The 27,981-nt window shown below is 34.5% G+C and overlaps 14 protein-coding genes across 14 annotated transcripts; 7 read left to right on the top strand and 7 right to left on the bottom strand.

Moving 5' to 3' along the window:
• PCD1 (8-oxo-dGTP diphosphatase) lies at nt 1-1,538 on the bottom strand. The gene is given in 2 exon segments (XM_019186139.1): nt 1-137; nt 155-1,538. 1 exon segment carries the CDS (start codon nt 1,179-1,181, stop codon nt 237-239), a length of 945 nt encoding a protein of 314 aa, XP_019041736.1. The 5' UTR covers nt 1,182-1,538; the 3' UTR covers nt 1-137; nt 155-236.
• A 25-nt stretch (nt 1,539-1,563) lies between these two features.
• Nucleotides 1,564-2,577, top strand: WICANDRAFT_76697 (fungal specific transcription factor domain-containing protein; the record flags this gene model as incomplete). Its single annotated transcript, XM_019184435.1, has 1 exon — nt 1,564-2,577. One exon carries the CDS (start codon nt 1,564-1,566, stop codon nt 2,575-2,577), a length of 1,014 nt encoding a protein of 337 aa, XP_019041735.1.
• A 493-nt stretch (nt 2,578-3,070) lies between these two features.
• On the bottom strand, nt 3,071-3,676 carry WICANDRAFT_76696 (uncharacterized protein; the record flags this gene model as incomplete). Its single annotated transcript, XM_019184434.1, has 1 exon — nt 3,071-3,676. One exon carries the CDS (start codon nt 3,674-3,676, stop codon nt 3,071-3,073), a length of 606 nt encoding a protein of 201 aa, XP_019041734.1.
• Nucleotides 3,677-4,668: 992 nt separating this feature from the next.
• Nucleotides 4,669-6,097, top strand: STB3 (Stb3p; the record flags this gene model as incomplete). Its single annotated transcript, XM_019180374.1, has 1 exon — nt 4,669-6,097. The coding sequence occupies exon 1, from the start codon at nt 4,922-4,924 to the stop codon at nt 6,095-6,097; it is 1,176 nt and encodes a 391-aa protein (XP_019041733.1). The 5' UTR covers nt 4,669-4,921.
• A 920-nt stretch (nt 6,098-7,017) lies between these two features.
• WICANDRAFT_82540 (elongation factor 1-alpha) lies at nt 7,018-8,688 on the top strand (the record flags this gene model as incomplete). The annotated part of the gene is made up of 2 exons (XM_019185395.1): nt 7,018-7,176; nt 7,315-8,688. The coding sequence occupies 2 exons, from the start codon at nt 7,018-7,020 to the stop codon at nt 8,686-8,688; spliced, it is 1,533 nt and encodes a 510-aa protein (XP_019041732.1).
• A 2,134-nt stretch (nt 8,689-10,822) lies between these two features.
• On the bottom strand, nt 10,823-12,236 carry WICANDRAFT_82539 (uncharacterized protein; the record flags this gene model as incomplete). Its single annotated transcript, XM_019185394.1, has 3 exons — nt 10,823-10,836; nt 11,108-12,105; nt 12,172-12,236. The coding sequence occupies 3 exons, from the start codon at nt 12,234-12,236 to the stop codon at nt 10,823-10,825; spliced, it is 1,077 nt and encodes a 358-aa protein (XP_019041731.1).
• A 129-nt stretch (nt 12,237-12,365) lies between these two features.
• WICANDRAFT_82538 (uncharacterized protein) lies at nt 12,366-13,436 on the bottom strand (the record flags this gene model as incomplete). Its single annotated transcript, XM_019185393.1, has 1 exon — nt 12,366-13,436. The coding sequence occupies one exon, from the start codon at nt 13,434-13,436 to the stop codon at nt 12,366-12,368; it is 1,071 nt and encodes a 356-aa protein (XP_019041730.1).
• Nucleotides 13,437-14,065: 629 nt separating this feature from the next.
• On the top strand, nt 14,066-15,169 carry MXR1 (peptide-methionine-S-sulfoxide reductase). Its single transcript, XM_019182645.1, has 3 exons — nt 14,066-14,313; nt 14,367-14,500; nt 14,556-15,169. The coding sequence occupies exons 1-3, from the start codon at nt 14,246-14,248 to the stop codon at nt 14,888-14,890; spliced, it is 537 nt and encodes a 178-aa protein (XP_019041729.1). The 5' UTR covers nt 14,066-14,245; the 3' UTR covers nt 14,891-15,169.
• A 222-nt stretch (nt 15,170-15,391) lies between these two features.
• WICANDRAFT_60579 (uncharacterized protein) lies at nt 15,392-15,886 on the bottom strand (the record flags this gene model as incomplete). Its single annotated transcript, XM_019183021.1, has 1 exon — nt 15,392-15,886. The coding sequence occupies one exon, from the start codon at nt 15,884-15,886 to the stop codon at nt 15,392-15,394; it is 495 nt and encodes a 164-aa protein (XP_019041728.1).
• A 933-nt stretch (nt 15,887-16,819) lies between these two features.
• Nucleotides 16,820-19,034, top strand: ARB1 (ATP-binding cassette family ATPase ARB1; the record flags this gene model as incomplete). The annotated part of the gene is made up of 1 exon (XM_019184055.1): nt 16,820-19,034. The coding sequence occupies exon 1, from the start codon at nt 17,250-17,252 to the stop codon at nt 19,032-19,034; it is 1,785 nt and encodes a 594-aa protein (XP_019041727.1). The 5' UTR covers nt 16,820-17,249.
• Nucleotides 19,035-22,358: 3,324 nt separating this feature from the next.
• WICANDRAFT_88123 (uncharacterized protein) lies at nt 22,359-23,017 on the top strand. The gene has a single exon (XM_019186138.1). The coding sequence runs from the start codon at nt 22,609-22,611 to the stop codon at nt 22,939-22,941; it is 333 nt and encodes a 110-aa protein (XP_019041726.1). The 5' UTR covers nt 22,359-22,608; the 3' UTR covers nt 22,942-23,017.
• Nucleotides 23,018-23,028: 11 nt separating this feature from the next.
• WICANDRAFT_76686 (uncharacterized protein) lies at nt 23,029-24,885 on the bottom strand (the record flags this gene model as incomplete). The annotated part of the gene is made up of 1 exon (XM_019184433.1): nt 23,029-24,885. The coding sequence occupies one exon, from the start codon at nt 24,883-24,885 to the stop codon at nt 23,029-23,031; it is 1,857 nt and encodes a 618-aa protein (XP_019041725.1).
• A 686-nt stretch (nt 24,886-25,571) lies between these two features.
• On the top strand, nt 25,572-26,495 carry WICANDRAFT_60574 (alpha/beta hydrolase family protein; the record flags this gene model as incomplete). Its single annotated transcript, XM_019183020.1, has 1 exon — nt 25,572-26,495. One exon carries the CDS (start codon nt 25,572-25,574, stop codon nt 26,493-26,495), a length of 924 nt encoding a protein of 307 aa, XP_019041724.1.
• A 97-nt stretch (nt 26,496-26,592) lies between these two features.
• Nucleotides 26,593-27,723, bottom strand: NCS6 (Ncs6p; the record flags this gene model as incomplete). Its single annotated transcript, XM_019184054.1, has 1 exon — nt 26,593-27,723. One exon carries the CDS (start codon nt 27,721-27,723, stop codon nt 26,593-26,595), a length of 1,131 nt encoding a protein of 376 aa, XP_019041723.1.
• Between the last annotated feature and the right edge of the window lie 258 nt (nt 27,724-27,981).

Here is a 27,981-nt window from a genome sequence, read left to right as displayed (position 1 = left end):
ATGGATTGTCTATTCCCTGAGTTAACGATCTGTTGTTGTTGTTGAAGTTGTAGGTGCTGTGTATTTGATGTGTTGGAATATTCGTCTATCTGCTTTTGAAAAGGGTGAAGCTGTTGTGTGCACCGCGCCCCGAACCAGTGGCCACTGGCGGGTACCCCATGCTGCCATTTCACCACGGGTCGATACCTACACTATATAAGATGAACACTGTAATTGATTTTCTAAACAAGATTTTATTATAGCTTAAACTCGTTTACTATATGGTTATAGATATGCTTAGGTATGACCTGTTCATAGTTCTTGTCTTTTTCATTTACAATCATGCCGGCCTCCCAATCAGTTCGTTTCCGATCCAACATTTGGCCTCCAAACTCAGTTAATGCATAAATTAGGTTCTCATTACCAATATAATTGTTGTTAGCATTGTTAACAGCAATATTAGCAAGATCATAAAGCATTTGTGCAGTTAAACCCCAAAGATCTTTGATGTCTTTACCATTGGAATGAATGTTCATGTCATCAATCAAATCCTCATCATCAGAACTCAAATCAAGAATATCATCTAGCCATGTCACTTCATTATTATTCTTTGTAGGATAATAAAAATGTTTGATAGGCCATTTCAAATGCCCCCAGTGGTATGTCTTTACTGATTTCTTCAAATATTCCCGTTTGTTGTGTTTATCAATGAGATCTAATAACGGTATTGAAAAAATTGAAGAAGTTTCACCAGGATTCAACAACAACTTGAGGTTTTTGATCTGTACACTTGGCTTATCATGATCATGGAGAAAGCAAACAATAGGTCTGACACTTAAGAAAGTTCTGGAAAGATAACATGGCATCATATTCAAATGTTCTAATTTCAATCCTTGCTTCTGTAATTCATCATCATACGGTAATCCAATCTCTTCGAAACATTCTCTTCTAGCAACATCGACTTCAGTCTCTTGTTCATTATCAGCTTTACCGCCAGGCAAGGACACATGACCTGAGAAATTGTTCAACTTTCTTGATCTTTTCGTCAATAGAACTCTCAGCTCACCGTAGTTGCCTATAAAGAGGATGATCATGACGGCCGACCTTCTGAACGCAGGCCATATCTGTTGGACCGGGTAGACTTTTGGCACGGCGAAGCGCTTGATGTTGGCGATGAGCTCTAGCGTAGCGATGGATGACATTTGGGCTAACTGGTTGAGTTTGAAGCCTTCATGGCGATGTTGTTGTTGTCGTCGTTGTGTTGAACTGAAGTATGCTCTGTCCACAGTTTAGGAGGAGAAAGATGGAGGACGGTATGAGCAGCACGGAAAAAAAGTGTAAAGGGAATTCCGTCTCGAAAAGAACGTTACAAATAGCCAAACTATCCAAGAAATAAGTATATCCAGCTCACAGAATATGGTGCTTCCCATCTCATGCAACGAATGTCGTCGTCGAAAGATCCGTTGCGATCGAGTCCAGCCATGCAAAAACTGTTCCAATAAATCCATCCCATGCACTTATCCTTCAAAATTCAGATCAATAGAGATTAATAAGTTGAACCCAACTACTAATGCAGAAACTTCTATGGGTGTTGAATATTATAAGTCTAAAATCAAAGAACTTGAGACTAAGCTAGCTATTTCTGAGGATCTGATATCTATTTTCGATTCAACAGGGAACTCATGCACAAAATATTTCGGAGAAAATAGTATACCCTCGTTGGAATCTGAGATGATGAATGGGATATTACCCTTTGAGAAAGATATAACAAGGGAGATAAATCTGAAAAAAAAACCATTACCAGTGATCATAGATGATGATGATGAAAGGAATAAGAAAGTTATCAAATCATTAGTTGAGTTTTTCTTCAAAGTGGATCAATATTACTATTTCAATGAAATCATTGATAAGGATGATTTATTGAAATTTTTGGATAATTATGATACCATGAAAACATGGTCCAATGATGAAGATATGATGCTGCTCTGTTGTATTCTTGTTGATGTTTTGAAAAATGGACTGGAGAATCGTGAACCACCAATAATTTCACATCAAGAGGAAAAACTTAAATATTTGATTAATTATTATTTCCAAATCTCCAAAATACAAACAACTGAAACTAAAAAATTCTTACAATCACAATTAATATTGATCAACTATTATTATTTTATTTATTCTTTTGAAAAATGTTGGAAATTAGTCTTCCAATTAGTTTCAAATGCTTATAGTATTGGACTACACATAGAAGGTGGTCCACTTTGGACAAAGATCAATACAATGGAGGCACTCATATGCTCTGCATCCTCAAGACCAAATATCATACCTTCTTGCTGTCTGTTTAGTGAAGTTCAAAAATCAAATGATGAGTTGAAAGAGTATCAACTTTGTGAAGTTTTAAGAATAAAGAATGGATTATTTGTTTCTTCATATGTTAATGAAACTAAGATTTGTTATCAAGCAATTTTAAAGATTGATAAGCAATATGATGAATATAATAGTTTTCTTGAATCAAAAATCATAAAGGATATCAATGATGATGAAGTTGAAGTTTCCAAAAAGAATGAAAAGTTTACTTCTCACACTAAAGAATCTACGTAAGACAAAAAGCATCATTAAACATCAGCCAGAGACTAGCAGTCATTCGATTACATCAAGCAAATACTCCATCTCAACAGCCTGTGCACTCAGACTGTTCATGACCCAACATTCCATAATAAGCTTCTTCTTTATCCTAGTTTCTCTTTGTGCTTGCTATGTAGCTGACCAGAGTTTTTTGTGTCACCTCGCCCAAATAAAGTAATCCCCCAGCTTCTTTGGCGCTAACTCTGCGCGAAAAAAAATTGCGAAACTGCCAAATTTGGCGCCAATTTCTAGCATGAGGTGAATAATAACAGCTTTAATAGACAAAAATTGAAGTAATTCTCACTGAATTCTGTAGCCTTTTCAATAAGCTTCAAGAATCAAGAATCGGCTTTCTAATCTAAATCATTTCGTGTTTTCAATAAATCACTGACATGACTTCTGCATGTCAACGAGTACTTGCATTCGCAGATTAATTACATCTCAATTGTTCAAAAAAATTATTCATTATTCAGATCATTGTGTACTTATTATCAATGAAGTTACTATCCATATTTGGGTAATCTGTTATACTCTTCAAAACATCATACACGGGATCTTCTAACAAAGATTTCAATTCCTCAGTCAAATAGTTTTCATTTGAAGCTGTTTTAGTAAAAGCTGTAGAATCTAATTCAAATGAATTGACAGACTTTATAACATCTAAAACTTTCATAATTCTCTTATTCTTCAATGAATTTTTCCCAATTATACCTAAAAGTTTGTCCCTTAATCGAACCAACACTTGGAAATTTTCATCACCTTGTATGTTTGAAGAAGTGTTTAAAATTTTTGATAATGAGCTATTGAAATGAACATCTCCATTAACGGGTCCTGATTTCACCATCATCATGGTTTCCACAGTTTTGAAATTTAAATATCTTGAAAAAATTAACAAAAATTGATAGAAAAAACATTCCAACGCAGAAAATTTATCTCTTAAAGTGTTCAACTTGCCATAGACAAAATTATTCAAAATGTTGATGAATCTTGTACATAACTCCAATATTTTCGCATCACTAAACTCTTGAGTCTCAAAGAACTCATAATGGATTTTAATCTGTGTTGCAAGGCTCATCAATAGTAAGATATAGATTCACTAGTACTAGCACTACGTATTTTAGAGAACAGAAGTGTTCCATTTCAAAGACGATTTGAATCTAGAAATCAGTGGCATTGTAATCGAACTGTCGGTTCTGTATTGTATTTGTAATCTCACAAGATGGGATTGAGAGGGTTCTCGCAAAGGACTATTGTCTCTATTCATAACCCACCAAAATTGAGTTTCTTACCGTTGGAACTAAACTCTTTGTTGGATTGTAGCAAGTGGAGCTATCAAACTGAGTCCGCATTGATTGAGTCCCAAAAGTGAAAAAAGTGAAAAATATTTGAATGGTCGAGGAAGATTCGACACGATAAGACACATGTTATACATACAGCCAAACAAATGAAGTACACCAGTCGAAGATTCTTGGGCTGATTGACCAAGAGATCAATGGATCAAGGATGTATGTCAATTGAGACATTATCCACTTATCTGTGTGTAACCCTAGGATTTATGGACCGTGTAGTTGTGATTACGTATCTCTATCCGAACTATCAGCTTCTATCAAAGAGTTTCAATCTCAACCAGCTCATGATCATGAAAATATCCGAGACGCGATTTGTCGATGGTTGGTTATGGTTGAAGCTTGCTATGAATTTCAAGGCAACAGACGTGTCGAGCGTTTCCCAAAGCAGCATTTAAATTAGAATCTGATTGAAATTTCAGCACGTTTGAAGCCATTTCGATGGGATTGTGTGTAGTGGTTGATGGGTGATGCTCGCAATTGAAGCTCTTGACGGCCACGGTACAGACTAAAATACACGAGGCCCAGACCCCAGACCCAGAGTGACTCAGGTTTGCCACCCTTGCCACGAGCAACACCGAGAACAACCGGGGGCTCAGACGTGTGTCACATGGGGACTAGGCCCGCTTGTTTGTGGATAAGAGAGAACTTATAAATAAACAGAAAATGTGTTTTCAATTCCCACAATTTCCACTTTTCTAGATAAATAAAGCTCATATTTCAATTTTTCACTTTCAATTGAACTGCAACACTCTTACATTCCCTTCAAACACACACAAGCAATCAATTACACGTCAACAACAACCACGAGACACGCGTTTCATTCAATTTCCAATCTAAATTTATCGTCCCGCCCACCATTGTTTATCTTCGAGATTTCAGATTGATAAGCTCGAAACTTTTCAACAAACTATACAACAACAACAACATATAAACAACATATAAACAACATATAAACAACGCGTCATATTAAAATGTCTTTGAAGTCAACAACATCGCCAGATTCCTTGGCTCCAACTTCACCATTTTCAAACTATTCAAACTTGTCAACTTCATCCATTTCAAACCATTCAACCAATGTTTCTCCAAATTTCACAACAACAACCCATAAGGAGAAGAAATCAGCACAAAAGCATCAAACCCAATTGTCAACCTCAAGTCCTGCCGGTATTGCAGTTGCTAGTAAGGTTACCCCTGAAAGATTGGCTCATTTGTTACTTGAAACAGGTCCATTGGCTATTAGACATATTACCTCCAACTTAGCTAAGCAAATCCAAGGTTTTGAAAAATTATCTCTTTCAAAGCAAAGAAGACTAATCATGAGCTCATTGGATCAAGGTTTTGAAGAGGAATCTATAATATTTGAGAAAATTGGTTGGGGTCAATGGTCTGCTAAACATGTTGAACCTGATAATTTCATTAAGGAAAGAAACGCGATTAGAATCGCTAATGCAAAAGTTAAAGATGGTGAACACAATAATGCTACAGCAAGAAGAGAGTCAATAACGAAAAACAAGTATGAAATTGATCATCATGATAAGTTTTTGAAAAAACATGGCTCAAACTCCACTCTTACTTCAAAAACTGCTGGGAAAAGTACAAATTCAATGATGATGGATGATGATTATGCAATTGCCTCAGATGATGATGAAGAAGAAGAAGAAGATTTGGCTAATGGCGCTAGTTCAACTAGTGATTTTTATGATGATGATGATGAAGCTGAGAATGGTGTTTTCAAATTTGATGATGAAGAACAAATCCCACCTTTGAAATTAAATTCAAGACTAGTTTCACCACCATACCAAACAAGAAGTTCGAGATCAAGTTTCTCAAGAGGTATTTCCAAACCAAAGTTCAAATCTGTTAGATCTAATTCTCAAACTCCAACTTCTCCAGAGCTGTTGTATTATCAAAAAATTGAAAAATCTAAGAATTCAACAGCAATCAACAGAAGACACAGCTCTATAAGATCCACATTAAACAATGATCAAAATGATGAATCTGATACAGATGAAGAAGATTGGCAAAGTATAGGAGCCTTAAAATTACGTAAAAATAGTGTGGCACCTCCAGAAATTTCAATACCTGAACATTTGCAAAAAGATGAACAAGATGCAGCATTTGCCTTGGTCAATTTAAGATCCCTATGATATATTTTAGTCACCATCAATGGATCTGTTTCTTGCCTAGTTCTTTTTTGTTGCCTAATTGGATGTTTTCATGAGACCAATAGATCAATTTATCAATTATAAACCATAATATTCAACCATTTTTTTTTTTGATATTGTTTCCAACCAGATTATAATCAACTTATATAAATGTTTTTCCCAATTTAATGACCACCCCCCCCCCCTTTCAAATGATTAGTTTTTCAAGTACACATTATTTTTTAATAGCTTTGATTTTTTTTAATGAAATGTTTGTACTATATTCTTTTATAATGATTGAATAGTCAATGTAGATTAGTTCTTTATTGTACTTTTACAATATGAAATGCTGTTGAATTTTAGCCTCCGCCCAGATGAACAGCTGGCGCTTCCGCTGCTGCTAATTAATATTATGATATTTAATCAAAATATAATGCGCAAAGAATTATTCCGAATCAGTACACCGTCTTGGTCCTTAATTATCATAATTAGGTACATTATATATACATGTTACTTGTAATTAAATGATTAAACTATTATTTATATCAAAATTGACAAAAAAAATAATTTTAATATTATATTAATTAATATATAATTAAATTAATATATATTTTAATATTATTTATGTGTTTTTGAAATTTTAATAGGTGATTTTACTCCATACTACCTTGATAAATTGAATTAAAGTACATCAAAAACATCAAAAATTTCAAATTACCATTTAATCAGTAAGAAGCTGACGTATACATTATACTTTAAGCAATACTGAGCATAATGATATAAAAATTCACTCATCTTTTATACTCAGGTCATGTGTTATCTGTCGATATATTATGGGCTTGTCACGTGACAGAAACTTGTAATATGTCAAGTGTCGAAAGAACTCATGATGTGTCGATTTGAAAAGTAAAGTTGCAATTAATATGACCTCAACTCTCGAAGACAAATTCTTTGATTTATGTACAGTGTACACTATTTTCTTCTTGGTTAAAAAATGGCTGTTCATGGCGCTTATCTTTGTTCATCCATCAACTTTACTTTCCTCGTATGCTGCAGAATCACAGCTCATTGTTTCAACTCTTGTAGGTTACAGAAGCAGCATTACGCCAATAATAAACATATACAGATCAATCATTAGTTATTGCATTACTCTATCCAATAGCTTGTCTTATTTCACACAATTTTTCATCACTTGAACATTTAGCTAACAATTCAATTAGGGTAAAGAAAAATCTCACGTTAACGTCGTCGTCATTGGTCACGTCGATTCTGGTAAATCAACCACCACTGGTCATTTAATTTACAAGTGTGGTGGTATTGACAAACGTACCATCGAAAAATTCGAAAAAGAAGCTGCTGAATTAGGTAAAGGTTCTTTCAAATACGCTTGGGTCTTAGATAAGTTAAAAGCTGAACGTGAAAGAGGTATCACTATTGATATTGCTTTATGGAAATTCGAAACTCCAAAATACCATGTTACCGTTATTGATGCTCCAGGTCACAGAGATTTCATCAAAAATATGATTACTGGTACTTCCCAAGCTGATTGTGCTATTTTAATTATTGCCGGTGGTATTGGTGAATTCGAAGCTGGTATCTCAAAAGATGGTCAAACCAGAGAACACGCTTTGTTAGCTTACACCTTAGGTGTTAAACAATTGATTGTTGCTATCAACAAGATGGATTCCGTTAAATGGGATGAATCTCGTTTCGAAGAAATTGTCAAGGAAACTTCAAACTTTATCAAGAAAGTTGGTTACAACCCAAAAACTGTTCCATTCGTTCCAATCTCAGGTTGGAATGGTGATAACATGATTGAACCATCAACCAACTGTCCATGGTACAAAGGTTGGAAAAAAGAAACCAAAGCTGGTGAAGCTAAAGGTAAAACTTTATTAGAAGCCATTGATGCTATTGATCCACCATCAAGACCAACTGATAAACCATTACGTTTACCATTACAAGATGTTTACAAAATTGGTGGTATTGGTACTGTGCCAGTCGGTAGAGTTGAAACCGGTGTTATCAAACCAGGTATGGTTGTTACCTTTGCCCCAGCTGGTGTTACCACTGAAGTCAAATCTGTTGAAATGCATCATGAACAATTGACTGAAGGTTTACCAGGTGACAATGTTGGTTTCAACGTTAAGAATGTTTCTGTTAAAGAAATCCGTCGTGGTAACGTCTGTGGTGACTCTAAAAACGATCCACCAAAAGCTGCTGAATCATTCAATGCTCAAGTTATTGTCTTAAACCATCCAGGTCAAATCTCTGCTGGTTACTCTCCAGTTTTAGATTGTCACACTGCTCATATTGCTTGTAAATTTGACACTTTAATTGAAAAAATTGACAGACGTACTGGTAAGAAATTAGAAGAAGCTCCAAAATTCATCAAATCAGGTGATGCTGCTATTGTTAAATTTGTTCCATCAAAACCATTATCAGTTGAAGCTTTCACTGACTACCCACCATTAGGTCGTTTCGCTGTCAGAGATATGAGACAAACTGTTGCTGTCGGTGTTATCAAAGCTGTTGAAAAATCAGACAAAGCTGGTAAAGTTACCAAAGCTGCTGTCAAAGCTACCAAAAAATAAGCTGATTGAATAATCCATTTTTCATGAAATTTGTTCTTCATAAATAGCTAAATAATTATGATTTCTTAATTAAATTAACATTGTAGTAAATATTTGGGAAGCTGAGTATCAGCAAAGCCAGAACAAAATACATTTTTCAACCAAACTCTACCCAAATCAAAACCTGTGCACTCGTTCTTTCACAAAACTTACCATTTTGAATTAATCTAAATATACTCAGAAGGAATGCAATTGATTTCCGGTGTGAGGACGAAGAAAAGGAAAAGAAAGTAAGGATAATGTTGAAAGGAAAAGTGGCGATAAAACTTTCCTTATATATTAGAAAATTTTTTTTTTACCTGCCATCAAAAAAAAAAATTAAAAAAAAAATTTCAGATGGCTCCATGTGCAGCCGGAGCTCTGCCTAGAAGTGGATAGGCATTAGGCAGAGTGTGCTGAGAAGTACGTGGTGCTGGGTGATGACCGGTCACATATTTACGCCAAAGATTGGTGACTTGCAGGGTAATTACCCATGTACGGATCATCACTACAGCAAAAGAAATGTACAAGCAATTGATTTAGCTCTTTAGGCAGATGATGTGAATTGATTAGACTGAATTGGGAAAGAAGAAGTAAACTTTTTAATTCGATGATGACATAGTTTTGTGATTGAGATTTCTGAGATGAGATCTATGTAATCAATTAAGAATCTTATTGGAAAGTTTCTTTGCAAAATCTGGCTTAAAAAAGTCTGTTTTACTTAATACTGATCAGATTTGACTTTTTGAAAATTTTCATTTTTTTTTGCTGTGCATTTCTTCTGGAAAAATTTCAAAATTCATGGGGAATTTGTTGAAAAAGGAATTCTACCACTTTGGGACGATTGTTTACTCTTCGAAAACAACTGGTCTGTATTCATAGACAGAACAAACAAGAGTGTAAAGGATTCAGTCGGAGGAGCCAGTTGATTTGATTTTACTGAAGTTAGATAGTTAGATCATTGGACTCCTCAGTCTACATGGTTCAAGTCGGGGTGAATTTGACTAACAAGCAGTGTATTTATGTTCACTACTATCAAGAACTTGATGAGCCAAATTCGATAGAGTTAACAATACACAAACTTTTGAAACCTTTGATGGAGACATGAAACGGAATAGAAGCACTCGATTATCGGGCCCTTCAAGGTGTATTGTCGTTAAAAGAGACCAGAGAAGTTATGGTGCACAATTAGCTATTCGTTTTCGAAACATCATTTTTTCCCACCTATGCACCCATTGGTCAAGCTGTGAAGTATCTTGCAACTTGATCGTTACACCATGTCCATGAAGGTGCATTAGGGATTGCTAGCTGTTACTATCAACTAGGCACATACAAAACCTGCGAGGTTTCGATTATAGACGTCGTGAACAGTGACGACGCTACTTCGCTGTAAACAACATTTCAAGCAATTGTGGTAGCTCAATTTGCCATATGCTTAAAGCAGAGCTGAATACATAATGAATTTATTCTTCCGTCAGCTGTATAACTGTGAGTTGAAAGTTGGAACGAGAGCTAGTTGATATTTATAGCCAACCCAACTCTGTAGCTACTATAGCTGAGAAAAAGAAAGGCAAAGCGAATGCTTAAACAAGCGATGTTTCAGCTATAAGAATAGGCATTCGAAATTTGACACAGAATATGGTAAATATAGTTAGTTACAACTTACAAGTGAGGTGAGTTTGTTGTTAGTATTCTGTCAAAATCATCGTTCCCCTACAGCTCAAGGAATTCCCAAAAAGGGAAAACGAAAATATTTTTTTGACACCACAAAATTTTTGGTAAAAATCCCAAAATTTTTGGTGGGAAGACCCGAAAAGTTCAAGAAATTTCAAAAAGTTCACTGATTACATAAATTTATCCTTAATTAGGTAATTATTACGCTTAAGCTGACTCATCTTGGTAAGTTAATAGCCCATAAACAGAGAAAAATAATGATAATTGAAAGATAAATTTATACTGGTAATACCGTTCAAACTGTGATAAGGCTAGTAGAGGTATCCAAATAAAATTAAATTCAAATGAGATGTTTAGTGTAAAAATGTGTGTTCACTCGTTTTTGCGAAAAAAAGTTCAAAAAGTTCCAGAAGAAAAGTTCCGTTAATAACTTTGTTTTTTATTACACAAGTACACCTCAAACTTTTACATATTGTTCCTGAAGGAGCACTTTATATCTTTACACCTTTTCAAAACAAATGATAGCATCTGGCTGGAGATATGGCACATCTTTCTTCATTTTTGGAGCTCGTTGGACCCAAAAAAAGTTCTGAAAAAGTTCCCCAAAAAGTTCTAGGATTTTTGGTAGATTCGCGAATTTTTGTCTACACAAAATGGACCAGCTCAAAAGACCAGCTTTTCTTGTTCGTTTATTATCTCTATCAAGGCTTGTAAGTTGCGTACTTACGAAGATGTTCAGGGATTTTATCCCAATGACCTTTTTCGACTAACCACTCTTTATTGAAAACTTTACCAGCATACCTTTCACCAGAATCAGCTGTAGAAGTCACAACAACTGAACCTTTTGGCAATGTTAATGCTAGTTGTTTTGCACAAAATATATTCATAGCACCAGAAGCACCAACAGATAAATGGTCTTCATCTAATAATCTGTATAAAGTAATGATAACATCAATATCTAATGCTCTAAATGAACCGTCTGCAATTGATAAAACATCATTAAGATTACCAGTTAATGATAATTTACCAACACCTTCCACAAATGACTCACCTTCATGATCCCAATTATCACCTTTACTTTGAATATAAGAGTGTAGTCCAGATCCTTCTCTATCAGCAATGAAAGCCTTAACTTTCCCATTTGAAATTTCTTTCAAATAACTTGAAACTCCAGAAAATGTACCACCAGTTCCACAACCAACTATAAATGCATCAATTTTACCATCTGTTTGCTTCCAAATTTCAGGACCTGTTGTCTCAAAATGAGCTTTTCTATTTTCTAGATTATCCATTTGATTAACATGAACACAATTATCATTTTTTTGAGCATAATTAACAGCTTGAGTATTGAAAAATTCAGGATCATCACTTGGAACTAATGGACATTTTATAACTTTTGCACCTAGACTTTCCAAGATATCAATTTTAGCTTGAACTAAAGACTCTGGAACATATAATCTGATTTTAAAAGGTGGATCATAAGTTCTTGCCAACAAAGCTAGTGCAACACCTGTATTTCCTGCAGTTGCCTCAACTAAAGTACCCCCTGGTCTGATTAACCCTTTTGAAAGTGCATTGTTTAAAAGATAGATTGCAGCACGATCTTTAATTGATTTACCAGAGTTTAAAAATTCAGCTTTTGTATAAATTTCTCGACCTGTTTCTTTTGATAATGATTCGATTTTAATTAATGGGGTGTTTCCTACACCTTTTATAAATTTGTGACTTTTGGATATTCTGACAATTTCACTGGTTCCTTATCATAGTATTCAATAAAGTAAACAGATAAACAGAAGGGGGAAAGCTGAGATGGTTATTGGATTATAGTGAGAACTGTGTATATTGTTGATGTACATAATCTTTTTTCAGAGATCCAACCGACGCGCACAGAGATTTGGTGAATCGCGAACTTGTACTACAAAGTGTATTCTAGCATCAAATTCATTAAAAGCAGATTAAACATAAAGATAAAGATAAAGAGATTCCTAAGCATAAGTGGCATATTTTTGCAAATGTTCTGGAATCTTGTCCCAATGGCCTTTTTCTTTTAGCCATTCTTTATTGAACACTTTGCTGGCATAACGTTCACCAGCATCAGCAGCAGTTGTAACAATAACTGAACCTTTTGGTAATGTTTGAGCCAATTTCTTTGCGCAACAAATATTTAGCCCACTAGATCCACCAACTGATAGATTCTCCTCATCTAATAGTTTGTACAACATCAAAATAACTTCAGAATCCAAAGCATTAAAGGAACCATCAGTGAACTCAAGAATATCATCAAGATTACGAGTTAAACTTTGTCTACCAACACCTTCAACAAATGATTCACCGGATTCATGTTCCCAACTAGTACCTTTTGATTGCACAAATGAATGTAAACCTGAAAATTCTCTATCAGCAACATAACATTTAACTTCACCTTTTGAAACATCTTTTAAAGAAGTTGCAATACCTGCATAAGTACCACCAGTTCCACAAGCAGCAATAAAAGCGTTAATTTTACCATCAGTTTGTCTCCAAATTTCAGGACCAGTTGTTTCATAGTGAGATCTTTTATTTTCTAAGTTATCCATTTGATTAACATGGAATGCTTCCTCATTTTCTTTACAATAATTAATAGCTTTATTGTTAAAAGATTCAGGATGATCAGCAGGAACATTTGTTGGACATTTAATAACTTTTGCCCCCAAAGTTTCTAAAACATCGATTTTAGCTTGAACCAAAGTTTCAGGGACATATAATCTAACTTTGAAAGGAGGATTGAAAGTTCTTCCCAATAAAGCCAAAGCAATACCAGTGTTACCAGCAGTAGCTTCAACTAGAGTACCACCTGGTTGAACCAAACCTTTTGACATAGCATCATTCAATAGATAAATAGCCGCTCTATCTTTAATTGATTTCCCAGAGTTGAAGAATTCAGCCTTACAATAAATGTCACAACCAGTTTCGTTTGATAAAGATTTGATTTTAATTAGAGGAGTGTTACCAACACCTTTGATGAATTCATCTCTGGTAATTTTTGGATATTCAGAAGAGTCTGTTGTTTGTTTCATGATTTGTTTTGTGTAAGTGTTCAATAGAGTTAATGAATGAAAAGATAAAGAGTTGTCAGTCAATGGGAAATAGCCAACCTTTATATAGTTTTAACTAGTCCTTTCTAAAAGATAACAAGTATTCAAAAGGAATAAAAAATCAGACAAGATAACCACTAAAGTCACCAAGAATGGGAACACGTCCGCATGTATACTTTTTTTTTGTAACCTTCACAGACCCCGAGTGGACACTGGACAGCACAGAGTCAAAAACACGTTAAAAGAGAAAACATTCAAATGTGTGCTGAGAGTCACTCGATTGTAGTTCTGATTGATCTATTAACTAGTGCATTGTGTTTCTGATTTGGTGTACGTAGTTGTTGTTGTTGTTCTGCTATCATATCTCTTCCCTAACTTCCAAACGTGGACTTGACTTTATCTGGTTCTTTCCTTCCTGAGTCATTTTTCTTCTTTTTTTTTCCCAAATTCCAGAATCGAGATAGGGGCTATTAATAGCATCTCCATGGTCTAGTTGGTGTTTTGTTGATTTGTATCCAACAATATTGGTTTGTATATGTGTTTGGGATTGTTTAAACAATGAAAAGATGGTTTTTACAATCTTCAACAGTTTTTTGTGTCAAAATTTGGTTCGTTCAAGTTGTTGTACTTCAGCTTCGATGTCGCCATATCACAAGGAGCCACAGTTTTGGTTGTGGGTGTGGCGCGTACCGAGAATGGCGACATGATAGACTCATAGATTCAAGAACATAGAGATTAATTGTACTCTTGGACAATAGATACAATACAATCCAAGTCACTTAAAAGTAATAATGTCAGTCATATCTCCAACTATCAAATTCAATCCACAATCAAACAAGCTAATCACAGTCGCAGCAGGGTATGTTAAGTTTCAATCTCTTTAGTTTGAGCAATTACTAATTACCATGATAGATGCTTCTGGGGTGTTGAACAAGTTTATAGAAAATATTATGGGTCAAAAGGTTTGATAGATGCTAAAGTTGGTTTTGCAAATGGTGCCATTGATAACCCTTCATATAAAAGAGTCTGTGAAGGTGATACACAATGTATGTACTGAATGTTCAAGATCTGATTACAAGAGATACTAACAGTTGTTAATAGTTGCTGAAGTTTTACAAATATCTTATGATCCAAAACAAGTTTCATTAAAAGAATTACTAAGTTTTTTCTATAAAATTCATGATCCAACAACTTTAGATAGACAAGGTGCAGATACTGGTACTCAATATCGTTCAGCAATTTTCACTCATGATGATGAAGATTTGAAAATTGCTAAACAAGTTACAGAAGAATATCAACCAAAATGGCAAAATTCAATAATTACAAAGATTGAACCAATAAAGAATTTTTATGATGCTGAAGATTATCATCAATTATATTTAGATAAAAATCCAACTGGCTATCATTGTCCAACTCATTTTGTTAGGGAATTTTAAAAATTGTGCAGGTCATATTGTGTATACTAAATTAAAACTACATTTTGTATTTTTTCCAACTGTGAGAATAGTAGCTGATACCAGCCAACCTCAAGAATTTATCCATTGTAATTCTATAAACAAACCACAACCTTTTGTAGGAAAAAAGAGTAAAAATTTTAAAAAAACAAAGGTGATGAAAAAGTTAAAACACCTTAAAAAAAACTCAATAATAAAAACAAAACAAAGAAAGACCACTGATCTTAATATATGAGATTGACAAATAGTTCATTATTTCATCAAAGAACTGAAAAACAAAGACATCCTAACGTTTGAAAACCAAAATTGAAAAAACAAACTTATTAAATACAATAAATAATAATTTCAAAAGCTCTAAGATGTAAAACAGAATCCCTTAATGATAAAAAAAATAAAGCAAAAACAATACTTTAAAACCCAAAATGAACGAATGTATGTGCAGACTTATAAAAAAAAGAACGAATAGAAATCAGGTCATGAAAATCATAAGAATGTTGGTTTTGGAATAGAGCTTGTTTGTGGAGAGTTTGAAAAAGTTGAACCAGCAAAGCTAGGTGTTTTTGATGATGAAGATGAAGCAGCTGAGACTGGAGCTGATTTTTGGAATGAAAGTTCATAATTGTTGTTGTTAATTTGTGAACTATTTGTTTTTGGACTTGATAATGGACTCTTTCTTTGATTGTTGTTGTTGTTTTTGTTGTTACTCTTAGGTCTGTTATTGGTCTTTGAAGCGCCTGTCTTCTTGTTGTTGTTATTGTTGTTCTTTGGTGAGTTTCCAAAATCTGGCATTTGTCCATTTGGTAAACGTTGTTGAGGTTTTTGATTATGATGAGCTTGTTTCTTTGAAGATCTTGAAGAGTTCCCAAAGTCTGGCTTTTGACCATTAGGCAAAACATTTGGAGATGGGATTCTTATTGGCTCATTTTTATGTTGGTTAAAGAACTTTGTGTCCTGATTCTTGAACTGATCGTGGACCATCATGGAGATTTATAATATGTGTAGTTAACTTGGTGTGTGTTCTATATGGAGGAAATAGGAGATGTATTGTTGATTAATTTAACACTTTGAATCAAATATTTCATAATATAGTAGTAGACGCTTGTAGTAAAACTGCTGTTGATGAAGTGATAAGTGTTTTAAAGGAGCAAAAATGGTTGTTTTTACAATCAATCATGAAACTGCCAGAAAAGAAAAGTGGCGTGCGTCCCGTACCAGGATACCCGGCTGTTCCAGAACCAGCCAGCGCATTTCGCGAATTGGTTTTGGATTTGTTGAAAACTTGGGTAGAGCTTATAACCAGAGAACACCAGATTTTAGACCAGTATCAAGATGGAGTTTAATCTTAAAAAAGAGAATAGAAAGAAGTTTCAGGACAAGTCCAAGCTAAAGAGACATCACAAAAAAGATTATTCTAAAGTTGTACCCAAGGTCTCAGAAACTCAAGATGTTGACCAACAAGAAGAAGAGTTGGAGACAGAATATGAAGATGTAAGCGATCCAGAGTTGGATGAACAAGGAAACTTTGTGCTTAGAGAAGACGAGATTGAGGATTATAACGAAGATGGTGTTAAGGTTGTAAGACGAAAGAAGATCGATGAAGTAAATTCAAATGCCTGGAGATATAGAGAAGAAGTTGATGTACCTGGATTAGATCAAGATGAAGAAGATTTCATCAAGAGTATTGATTTTAAAAAGCTAGATTTCAACACTATTGATTCCAACAAGGGCAAGAAACATCAATCCGATTATAAAAAGATGTCGAAAGATGAGCTAGGCAGTTTAAAGATTGTTGATGAGAGATTTGACAATAGTCGAGATAATGCTAATTCTGAATCTCAAGATCTTGATAAATTACTCAACTTGACTAGACCAACAACCACACCACGACCAAACCCACAACAACAACAACCACAACAACCAAAACAGCCACATCAAAACAAGACACCATCAATGCTCAAAAGTGATGAGGCCTTCTTAGACGACCTTCTATAATAACAGCATTAATGAATATAAACGTCATAATACTAAAATCCTCATCGGTACGCACACGACAGCTGCGCGATGAGCTCAGTTACCCTCCTAAAATTCTAAGTTCAAAAATTTTTTTTTCTCTCTTCAAGTACTTAAAAAAAAGATATCGACAACTAGGCAATTCTTTTCACAACGCAAGGTACCTATCCGTTATACTTCTTTTCAACTACTGTCAATTCACCAAAAAGATTACAATTAACCTGATATTAACTTATTAGATTTATCTCCCCCTTTTTTGAATTGAATTTATAGAGTTTTGCCTCATTTGCTATCCAAATACAACACAGGAAAGAAAGAATTATATTGAAAAATGGCCGTTTCAGCTTCAAAAGCTAAAAGAGATGCTAAAAAAGCAGCTTCTGGTAAAAAAACCAAGAAAGATAAAGTTGAATCAGTTGATGCTGCTGCCGATGAAATTCAAAAATTAAAATTACAACAAGATAAAGAAGGTATTTCAGATCGTGTTACTACTGGTGTTTTAGATTCTTTAGAAACTTCAAGAGATATCAAATTATCTTCAGTCTCTTTATTATTCCACGGTAAAGTTTTGATCCAAGATTCCGAATTAGAATTAAATTATGGTCGTCGTTATGGTTTATTAGGTGAAAATGGTTGTGGTAAATCAACTTTATTAAATGCTATTGCCGCTAGAGAATTCCCAATTCCAGAAGCTATTGATATTTATTTATTAAATGAACCTGCTGAACCTTCTGAATTCTCCGCTTTAGAATATGTTGTTCGTGAAGCTGAACATGAATTGAAAAGATTGGAAGATTTAGTTGAAGATATCATTGTAAAAGATGGTCCAGAATCCCCAGTTTTAGAAGGTATTTATGAAAGAATTGATTCAATGGATCCTTCAACTTTCGAATCAAGAGCCGCTGTTATCTTGATTGGTTTAGGTTTCAACTCTCAAACTATCAAAAAGAAAACTAAAGATATGTCTGGTGGTTGGAAAATGCGTGTCGCTTTAGCTAAAGCCCTTTTCGTTAAACCAACTTTATTATTATTAGATGACCCAACTGCACATTTGGATTTAGAAGCTTGTGTTTGGTTAGAAGAATATTTGAAAAGATTCGACCGTACCTTGGTTTTAGTTTCACATTCTGAAGATTTCTTGAATGGTGTTTGTACAAATATGATTGATATGAGATTACAAAAAATCACAGGTTATGGTGGTAATTATGATTCTTATGCCAAAACAAGAGCTGAACAAGAAACAAATCAAATGAAATCTTATAACAAACAACAAGAAGAAATTACTCATATTAAAAAATTCATTGCTTCTGCAGGTACTTATGCAAATTTGGTTCGTCAAGCCAAGTCCAGACAAAAAATTTTAGATAAGATGGAAGCTGATGGTTTAATTGAAAAAGTTGTTCCAGATAGAGTTTTCTCATTTAGATTCCCAGATATTGAAAAATTACCACCTCCAGTTTTATCTTTTGATGATATTTCATTTGCATATGATGGTAACAAAGAACACAATTTATATGAACATTTGAATTTCGGTGTTGATATGGATTCAAGAATTGCTTTAGTTGGACCAAATGGTGTTGGTAAATCAACTTTATTGAAGATTATGACTGGTGAATTACAAGCTCAATCTGGTCGTGTTTCAAGACATACACATATTAAAGTTGGTGTCTATTCCCAACATTCTGCTGATCAATTAGATTTAACTAAAACCGCCTTAGAATTCGTCCGTGACAAATTCTCTCATATTTCTCAAGATTATCAATACTGGAGAGGTCAATTAGGTCGTTATGGTTTAAGTGGTGAAGCTCAAACTGCTCAAATGGCCACTTTATCAGAAGGTCAACGTTCAAGAGTTGTTTTCTCATTATTAGCTTTAGAATCTCCAAACATTTTGTTGTTGGATGAACCTACTAATGGTTTGGATATTCCAACCATTGATTCTTTAGCTGATGCCATTAATGAATTCTCTGGTGGTGTCTGTGTTGTTTCACATGATTTCCGTCTTTTGGATAAAATTGCTAAAGATATTTTTGTTGTTGAAAATAGAACTGCTACTAGATGGGATGGTTCAATTGGTGATTATAAAAAGAAGCTTGCCAAAAACGTTGTTTTATAAGGAGCTTAATTTTATTAATTTTAAACTGCTGCAACTTATTTATAATATCGTGTTTAAATTTTGGTTATCTTATACATTAGTTTTTTAGGGGGCTTGTCTTTTTTAATTATTCACATCAGTTGTTACTATATATCTCATTTTAATGGTTACAATTTTGTTTTTCACTATTAATCTTGTTTAACAATGTAGAGTTTGTAGCTGGCTAATTTAAGTCCCTTATCTATATCACATGTTGCAGTTTTTAGACTGGAAAATTGAAGCTCGAGCTTTAAACGGCCGTTTATCTAATTAACTTAATTGATGATTCGATTCGTACTTTATTTCGACAACGTTTCAACGATTTAACCAGTAGATTTGCAAAAACCATTGGTATCTTTGAAACAAGATCAACAAGTTAAATTATTAAGTGCTGGTGTAGCGACCTAACACGGCTACTTTAGGCCCATTGATAGATGATCTGAAGCCATTTTCCACAACGATCAGCTTGAAGAGATCAAAAAATGGCTGCTCATATCGTTGAAGAACTAATTAAAGATCGACGTCTTGAACTAAATCATGCTCTTTACAGCTTCAACACTTCCACTAAAAAACGTACTTTCAAGCCCAAGCACACTCCGCATTGGTCATTTCTCAGCAGCACAACATGCCAATGTCAATTGAATGCCCTGAAACGCAACCAAGCAGCTCGCTAATTTATAAAATTCTGACGTTGGCTTCCAGATGTAAATTTCTATGCTGAAAATAAAGGCCCGTGCTGCGCAAACCAGCACATTTTTGGCCCAATGCGGCAAGATGTAAACAAGGGCATCGCTCACGAATTTGTAAAAAACTGCTTCTTGCATTTCACCTAGAAAGCTCGAATTCGTATCAACAAGGAAGGTCTTAAACATCTGAGACTGAAATAAAAATAGCTTGAAATCGCTGGATCATTCGTTAATTAGTTTTCAAAAAGTTTTCCTTTCCCTTTCATTTTCCATCCATCACATCTTTTAAACGTTCAAAACAACAAAAAAGATTGTTTATATTCAGCGGTGATTGCTGATAGTTCTTATAAAAAAGCTTCACAAAAGGCTTTGATTCATTCGCTTATTTTTTCATATTCCTCAGCCTTTTATACCTTGATTCATTTGAACTCTAATCCTTGGATGGTTTGTTGTGCTTATATCAGATCAGATTAAGAAACATGTCATACAAAGGTCATAAAAGAAGGCCAACTTCAATGCCAGCTGCTGAAATTCTGCTAGATACTCCAGGTACTCCAGAAAGAGATCATGAGAAAACCTATATGGCGGCAGATGGTCAAATTTTACAATCTTCCATGGTGAAATCTGGCTCTCCAAGCAAAAGAAAGATAACAGGTTCAACTTCACAAGTGAGGTTTTCATTACCACCCCCAGACTCAGATTATAGTTTTGATGATAACGATGACTTGGATATTGTACAAGGATTTGATGATACTGATGATTTCGAGAAAAGATCAATCTTCAATTTGGGATCAAGAGAATTAGAAGCACCAATACGAGGTAGATCCACTTCAAGATCAGATGCTGAATTGAGTATTGGTGATTCAATGAGACAACTTGTGAGTACGAGTCCGGAGAGAAATAGGCTTTTCATAAGAGGTGATTCTGAGCTGAATTCACAACAGTTGCCAATTCCTGTGGAGCTTCGGTTACCTCCATTACTTTCTCCAGATAATAAAAACAAGAAAAGACCAACTTCTTTAATTTATAATGGTGTTGATTATGAGCCATTTGAATTAGAACTTGCACAAGCTGATCAATATTCAAGACCAAAGAGTCTAAACCTCAACAAGTCTTTACCAACTCCAGTATTGCCTAAAGCTTCTAAGCAGCAAATTGAAGAGTCAGTGCTGCCGTTACAACCACAAAGTTCTCCACCAAGGCAAACTAAAACATCACAGCCACAGCAGTCTCCATCAAGACAAATTGAAATACCGGATCTTAATAAACCATTTTTGAGAAGTCCTGTTAAACTGAAGAGTTCTGAAATGGACAATGAAGAAGAAATACAGAACCCAAGTCCAGCTGCAAAGAAACAAAACAATCAACTTAATAAGGCATTTGCATTTCCTCAAATATCATCCTCGCAACCCCAGCTTCAACAACATGAATTATCTAGTGATAGTATAGAGAAGGACTTACCACAATTACCACAAAAACCTCGTAAAAATTCTCCAAGCAAAGGATTAGAAATTTTCACACACGATGGACCATTGAATTCACCTCATCAACAAAATTCATCATCTTATGGTAGATTTGCCATATCTCAACCTCAATCTCAAGAAACATATAACTACCATTATCCTCACCAACAAACTGGTTATGTTCCCCCAGTTTCAAAAAGAGGTCATTATCATAGAAGATCAAGATCACAGATCATTGATTTCCCAGTTGATAAATTAGATGAATTACCAACAAAAAAACAAGTTGATTATGAAGTTGCAAAATCTGTTCAGCCTGAAAGGGAGTTGACTGAGCATGTTGAACCAGAGTTGATTGATGAAGAAGAAGAAGAAACTACCAGACCAATACAAGAGAGTACACCAGAAAGTGAATATTCCAGCTATGATGAGAATAAAGTTGTTTTAACACCACCTCAACCAGATAGATTTGAAGCTCAAAACGAAGATTCTATCAATGATTCCATCCAGTCTAGTGTTGATATTGAAAACAATGATGTTGAAAGTATTGATTCAGCTCTTTCTGAAGAGGATGATCCAAACCAATTGTTGGATTTAGGAAGAATGATTATCAGTTCAAGAAGTCAAGTTGATCTTCCATCCACTGTTCATACCAATTCAGCTCGCAATGCATCCGCAACATCTTCTGAACCAAGCATCACTGAGCCATTACGCATCAAGACAAAACAACCAGCTCAACAATCTACTTCACAAATCCAAGTTCCAAAACGTATTCAACCATTGGGATCTCAACATCAACCACAAATTGTACAACTATCAGACAATTTCATGCCAGAACATATTCGCCAAATATCACAATCTAGAATTTTGGTTAACCGTGAAAAATCAAGACAGGTTCAGCAAGATTCACCAAATCCAAGTCATTCAAGTTATGAATCTAAATTTAGTGAACCTTTCAGTGCTACATCATCATCTGCTCAAACTATTGAAACTTCTGAATCTATTCATAGAGCTGGCTCTATAATGGTGGATTTAACTAATGATAATTATGATATCACAATTAAAAAAGATGATAGAAACTCAACAGTGGATCAATATAGAAGTACATTTGATGAAATTGATGGTAAATATCGTGAAACCATTGTTTTAGATGATGATGAGGAGCAAAATGTTCCACCATTAACCATTAGACATAAAAGATCAAAATCAGCTTTAGGTAATCTAGAATTTGGTGGATCCAATAGAGCTTTTTCCAATTTTTCATTTGAAACAGTTGCTTCTGAAGTCCAATTACACTATAGTTCTAATGGAAAAGAAAAACAATTAGTTGGAAATAGATATCCTTTGAAAAATTTACCAAGAACATATACTGAACAAAATAAATCCGTTGTTGAATTATGTGATGATACCATGAAGACAACGAGACAAGTTTTAGATGATTTGAAAAGACAAAGAACTATATTGATGAAGAAACATGCTGAAGCAATGAAATCTAAAAAAAATGATGAAAAAAGATTATCAAATGTTCGTGAATTACAGGCAAATTTGATGAGAAAGACAAGACAAATTAAAAACCTCAATGGTAACTCAAGACCTAAAAGTTATGTTTATGGTGAAGATCCAACAAGAATTTTACAACAAAGACAACAATCTGATTCAGAAAACTATTTTGATTATCAAAATAATCAATCATATAACTTTGAAACTTTTATGAGATCAAAAAGTTCAACTGCACTTATTTAATAATTAATGAAATGGACCAATCAATAAAGTATTTCGACGTAGTTACATCCTACAACCAACGAATCATTAATATGCCGCATCATAGTATTATGGTGACCCATCTATAGAACCTTCAGTTATTGGACTCAACTCAATATTTTGACTATTTGCAAAACCTGGATTTGGGACAGTGAACGACCCATTTGGTGTCATATATCCAAATGACATTTGTTGTTGTTCATCATTTGAATCATTTGATTTAACAGAATTTTGTCTTGAAGGGCGATTGAAAAGTGTGACAGTTTTGTTATTACTTTCAAATTTTGTATTTTGAGGATTATCTTCAAATACACCTTTTGATCTTTTGATACTACTATTCATTGATTTGGAGCGTGGTTGTTGTTGATTTTGTGGATTATCTGCCTTATGACCAAACTCAAAATCTTCAGGGATGTTGTTGATTTCGTCAAGTAATGAATCATAACTAGAATTAACAGCCCGATGAGGAGTATCTTCGTCATCACTAAACCATGAATACCTATTTTGTGGAACATCTTGATCCAGTGTTGTTGATATTTGATGATATTTTAATGATCTGCTTGGTTTCAGTAAATCTTCTTTTAATGATGATGGTTTAGGTTTAATTTGTGAATTACTTTGATTGATGAGTCCATTTCTATGTGTGGTTAAAGTATTTGATGGAGTAATGTCCTTATTACTGGACAAAATAGAGCTTGCAGTTGTCAATTTTGATGAAATGGAATTCTTTGGTGTAATTTTATCATCTTTGACCGATGGTTGTGTTTTAAATTTGGGTACTATCTCTTTATCTTCATCATCGGAAAAATATTTCTTATTGAAAATTTCCTCATCATCATTAAACTCATCATCATATTCATCATAGTAATTCATATCATCATCAAAATTATCATCAATCAAATCATTGACATAAAAGCCTTGTTCTTTAACCACTCTAGCTTCCTCCTCTCTGAATCTTTCCTCTGGAGACTTGTAGTATTTTATCGAAACATTACGTCCTCTTTTATTATCTTGTTCAAATGAAAACTCACTATCACCATCAGATGAAGAGCTGAATTCATCATGTTTATCTTGCTCCCCTTGAACAATGTTGTTCCTTTGTTTTTGATTCCTTATCGTTTCTGCAACAGTTTCATCAGGATCAACAAATCCATCATTAAACAATTCAGGAGACGACACTTCTTTCACTTTTTGTAATTCATGAGCAGGTATTATTTCAGGAGGATCTTCCAACTTGAATGAATCAGCCGAGATGATTTGTGCTCTTCTATGACGGGATTTCTTATCCATATCAGCAGAATCTGGGATTTCTCTCATGAAAGGACTTAATGAACTTTCATTAGGGATCTCTAAAACAGTATTTAAGGGCAGTTGCAAGAAATCATTATCATCATTTGTATTAGTTTGAAGAGCGTCTTTATTTTGAGTTGATGTTGACGATAGAAAGTTTTGATCCTCCAGTGAATATAATGAATTAGCAGTTGATGATTGAGAAGATTGTGTACTTTGCCTATTACTGGAGACCTTGTTGAAACTTTTGTGGGAATCACTACTCCCATTACCCCATTCATGCTTTCTTGTTCCTATGATTGAAGGAGGTGGTGATTTTTTGGGAGATAGAGGTGATGCTAAATTGATTAAATTTGGTGATGAGGTCTTGTTCCTTTGAAACAGCCTATGAAGCTTTTTACCCTTGTTGACGATTGGAGATGAAGGCGACTGCCGTATTGGAGAGGATTGGGCAGACGAGTTTGCAGATATGGAGCCATTTTGGAGTTTTTCATCTGGTTGTTGAGCTTGCAATTGTGGGATATTATCAGCAGATATTGAAGTGCTTGTTCCTGAGTTTGTGTTCAGCTCAAGGGGAACTTCACCATTGATGTTGGTTGAGGATCCTCGGCGGTGAGCTTTGATGAATGAGCGCATGGCTCTGGCGACTTATCAATGGACTGGATCAGAGATCTTGGAGAATGGTGGTTATTGGAGGTTTGTTAACCAATTCAGTAATGCTCATACAAATCTCATTTTGTTCTCTATTTGAGTTTCTGAAATTGGTTCGCGACATTTATGGCTGGGGCTTATGTGAGATCAGCATAGAAAGAAGGCTTTACACGCTTTGATTATAGGTGCAAGGCTTGAGTTAATGGAGTGTATTGTTCATTGATTTGGGTCAATTGGCCATATTTTATTGTGTCAAGTGTTTATTGTTTATGGTTGTGCAATTCAGCCTCTCAAAGGCCGTAACCACCTATAAAGCATCGGGTACCTGAAATTGAAGATAACATCAAAACATCAACATCTTCATGAGCTAAGCGGATCTGACTTTACTGTAGCATCCACTTGGCACTCAAAAGTACTATTTTTAAATATAGAGCACCTATTTGATAGCACATTATGATCACATAAGAAAATACTCATCGCAGTCCCATCTTGTTTTTAGCTCAATTGGACCCTAGTTGCTTTGACTATAAATATGAGGATGAACCACTTGCAATACTCATGTTTGATTGATTAGATCCACATCAAATCATTGCAAAATGAAGTTACAGCTACTACTTTTATCAATCTTTTGTCAATTGGTTCTATTCCACAATCAGGTCGAAGCCTTGCCAATGAGCTCCACTGCTGATGACTCTGTTCAGAAAGAAACATTATTAGTTGCCGGTTTAGAAGTGTACGCCTATTATTCCAAAGCTAAGCCAAACCCATTTGATCCAAAGTCTATTGGGGATGATGAATCTTTAAAGGTAATGTTCTCGTTGCATGGGAGAAATGGAAGTGCTCAAGAATCAGATGGTTTATACAGAGATTTAGTTACAAGATACTATAAAGAATCACCGGGCCAATCATTAGTTATCATCACTTTTGATCACAGAAATCATGGCAAGAGAACTGTCAATAAAGATAGAAACAAAACCTGGAAAGAAGGAAATGATAGTCATGGTGCTGATATGCTATCAATCATTGCCGGTGGTGTTGCTGATGTTAAAACAATTTACGATTATTTACCAGCTTTGGTTCCTGGATTATCAAAGTATAAAAAAGTTACACATGTCATGTCAGGTATTTCAATGGGTGCTATGACCACTTTAAGAGTTGCTGCTCAACATCCTGGTATATTTAGTGGGGCTGTTTCACTTATTGGCTCTTTTGATTTGACGTCTTCTTTAATGAATAGATTACATGATTTTGGTAGATCTGCTTTATACAAGGAATCTTATGATTCATTATCTAAAAGTTTTGAGCCAAGACTATATCCAAGAGAACTGTTTGATGTCGTCGCTAAAGATGACACTTATTGTGCCAATAATTATGACTTGGATGATAAATTGAAGACATTTTTAATGTTTGGTGACCATGATAATGTTATTCCTAGTTCCTGTTCAGAACCATTTTTAACAAAGCATGGTAAAAAATTCAAAAGTCGTAAGGATTTTGATTCTAAGGAACAATTCCAAGCCATAAAATATAATGCAGGACACGAGGTTACTACTGAAATGAGAGAAGATTGGACTACTTGGTTAGTTAAATTTTGATCAATAAAAAGTCATCAAATCAAAAAAAGCTAAATCACTATACAATACCCATTCTAAAACCCCAAAATCTATGCAATTAAACCAATTTCCATGCCCATCAAAATGTAAGCTTCTCTAAAGTTCTAGTCATTTTGGCTGCACCATCAACTGAGGAATTACCATCAATTGAAACTTTAGCTCTATTCATTTCTAAACCTTCCAACAACATACAGGCTTTACAAATTCTATTACTTGATAGATAACCACACTTCTCACATCTATTACCATCCACAAATCCCCCTTTACTGTTCAAAGAGACCGAACCATCAGCTCTAACTTCAATTTCATTACTAACAGCGTTGTTAGCCTTTGGATTCTTTCTAAATTGTTGTCTTTGTTTCTTTTCTCTCAATACAAAATTCTCTCCTGAATGAATAATATCAATAATACAACTTGGTCTAATAGCTTCTAAATTCTTCATCAATTCTCTAGCAGTCCCTCTAAAAGCTTCTGGGGCATATGTACATTCTGTAGAGAAATAATCCAATTTTTTATAATGGGCATAAAGCACAATCTCTTTTTGATATGAATATTTGAAAGGCTTTGATCTTTTGATTGGAGAACCTGAACTTGAAGTCATAATAGCTGTAGATTTCTCTAATCTTGCAACATCCCCCCTCAAAAGATTCATCAACACAGTTTCTGCCATATCATCCGCATTATGACCTGTAACAACATGGTGAATCCCAAGCTTAGCAGCACCTCTGTCCAATGCTTGTCTTCTCAAAACACCGCAATATGTACAACTGTTTCTAATACCTGCACAACTAACAATCTCATCCATACTCCAATTATATAGATCCTTATATGAAATAATCTCTAATGGTAAGTTATATTGTTCTTTATTACGCTTCACAGTTGCTAATGAATCATCTCTATACCCAACAATACCTTCATCAATACTTAATAATACAATCTCCACTCCATAGTTATATCTTTCATTTAGTAGCTTTAGGATATATGCCAATACTGTTGAATCTTTACCACCAGAAGCACCAACTGCAATTTTTTCACCAGGATAGAATAAGTTACTATTAACTATAGTATTATGGATTTCTGTTTCGAAAACATTATAGAAACATAATTTACAAATTTTTTGTAAATTTTTTGGTCTTTTGATCATGGCTTTACGACAATGACATAGTTCACAAAGTTGTGAAAGCTTTGGCTTTGGAGCACCTGTGGACATTATGGATCTCTTTGAGTACGATTGACACTATCTTTTAACCAAATTTTTGACTAGGTAGAAACCTTTATCAAATCATAGAATTTCTGATTGTATATTTCTAATTTTTTTTTCTTTTCTCATCGGTTATGGCACTCTTAACAAATTAGAAATAGTTCTCCGATAAAATTCAAGCTTTTGGATGATTTGGAAGAGTAAACCTTTTAAAATGATCTTGAATTAAATACATTTGAAATGACCTAGTATTGAATCACCTAATTA

The sequence above is a fragment of the Wickerhamomyces anomalus genome (genome assembly GCF_001661255.1).
Source record: "Wickerhamomyces anomalus NRRL Y-366-8 unplaced genomic scaffold WICANscaffold_1, whole genome shotgun sequence".
In the NCBI taxonomy this organism is placed as follows: Eukaryota; Fungi; Ascomycota; class Saccharomycetes; order Phaffomycetales; family Wickerhamomycetaceae; genus Hansenula; species Hansenula anomala.
Note: the sequence above shows the minus strand (reverse complement) of the source record. Positions and strands in the feature narration are given on the sequence as shown.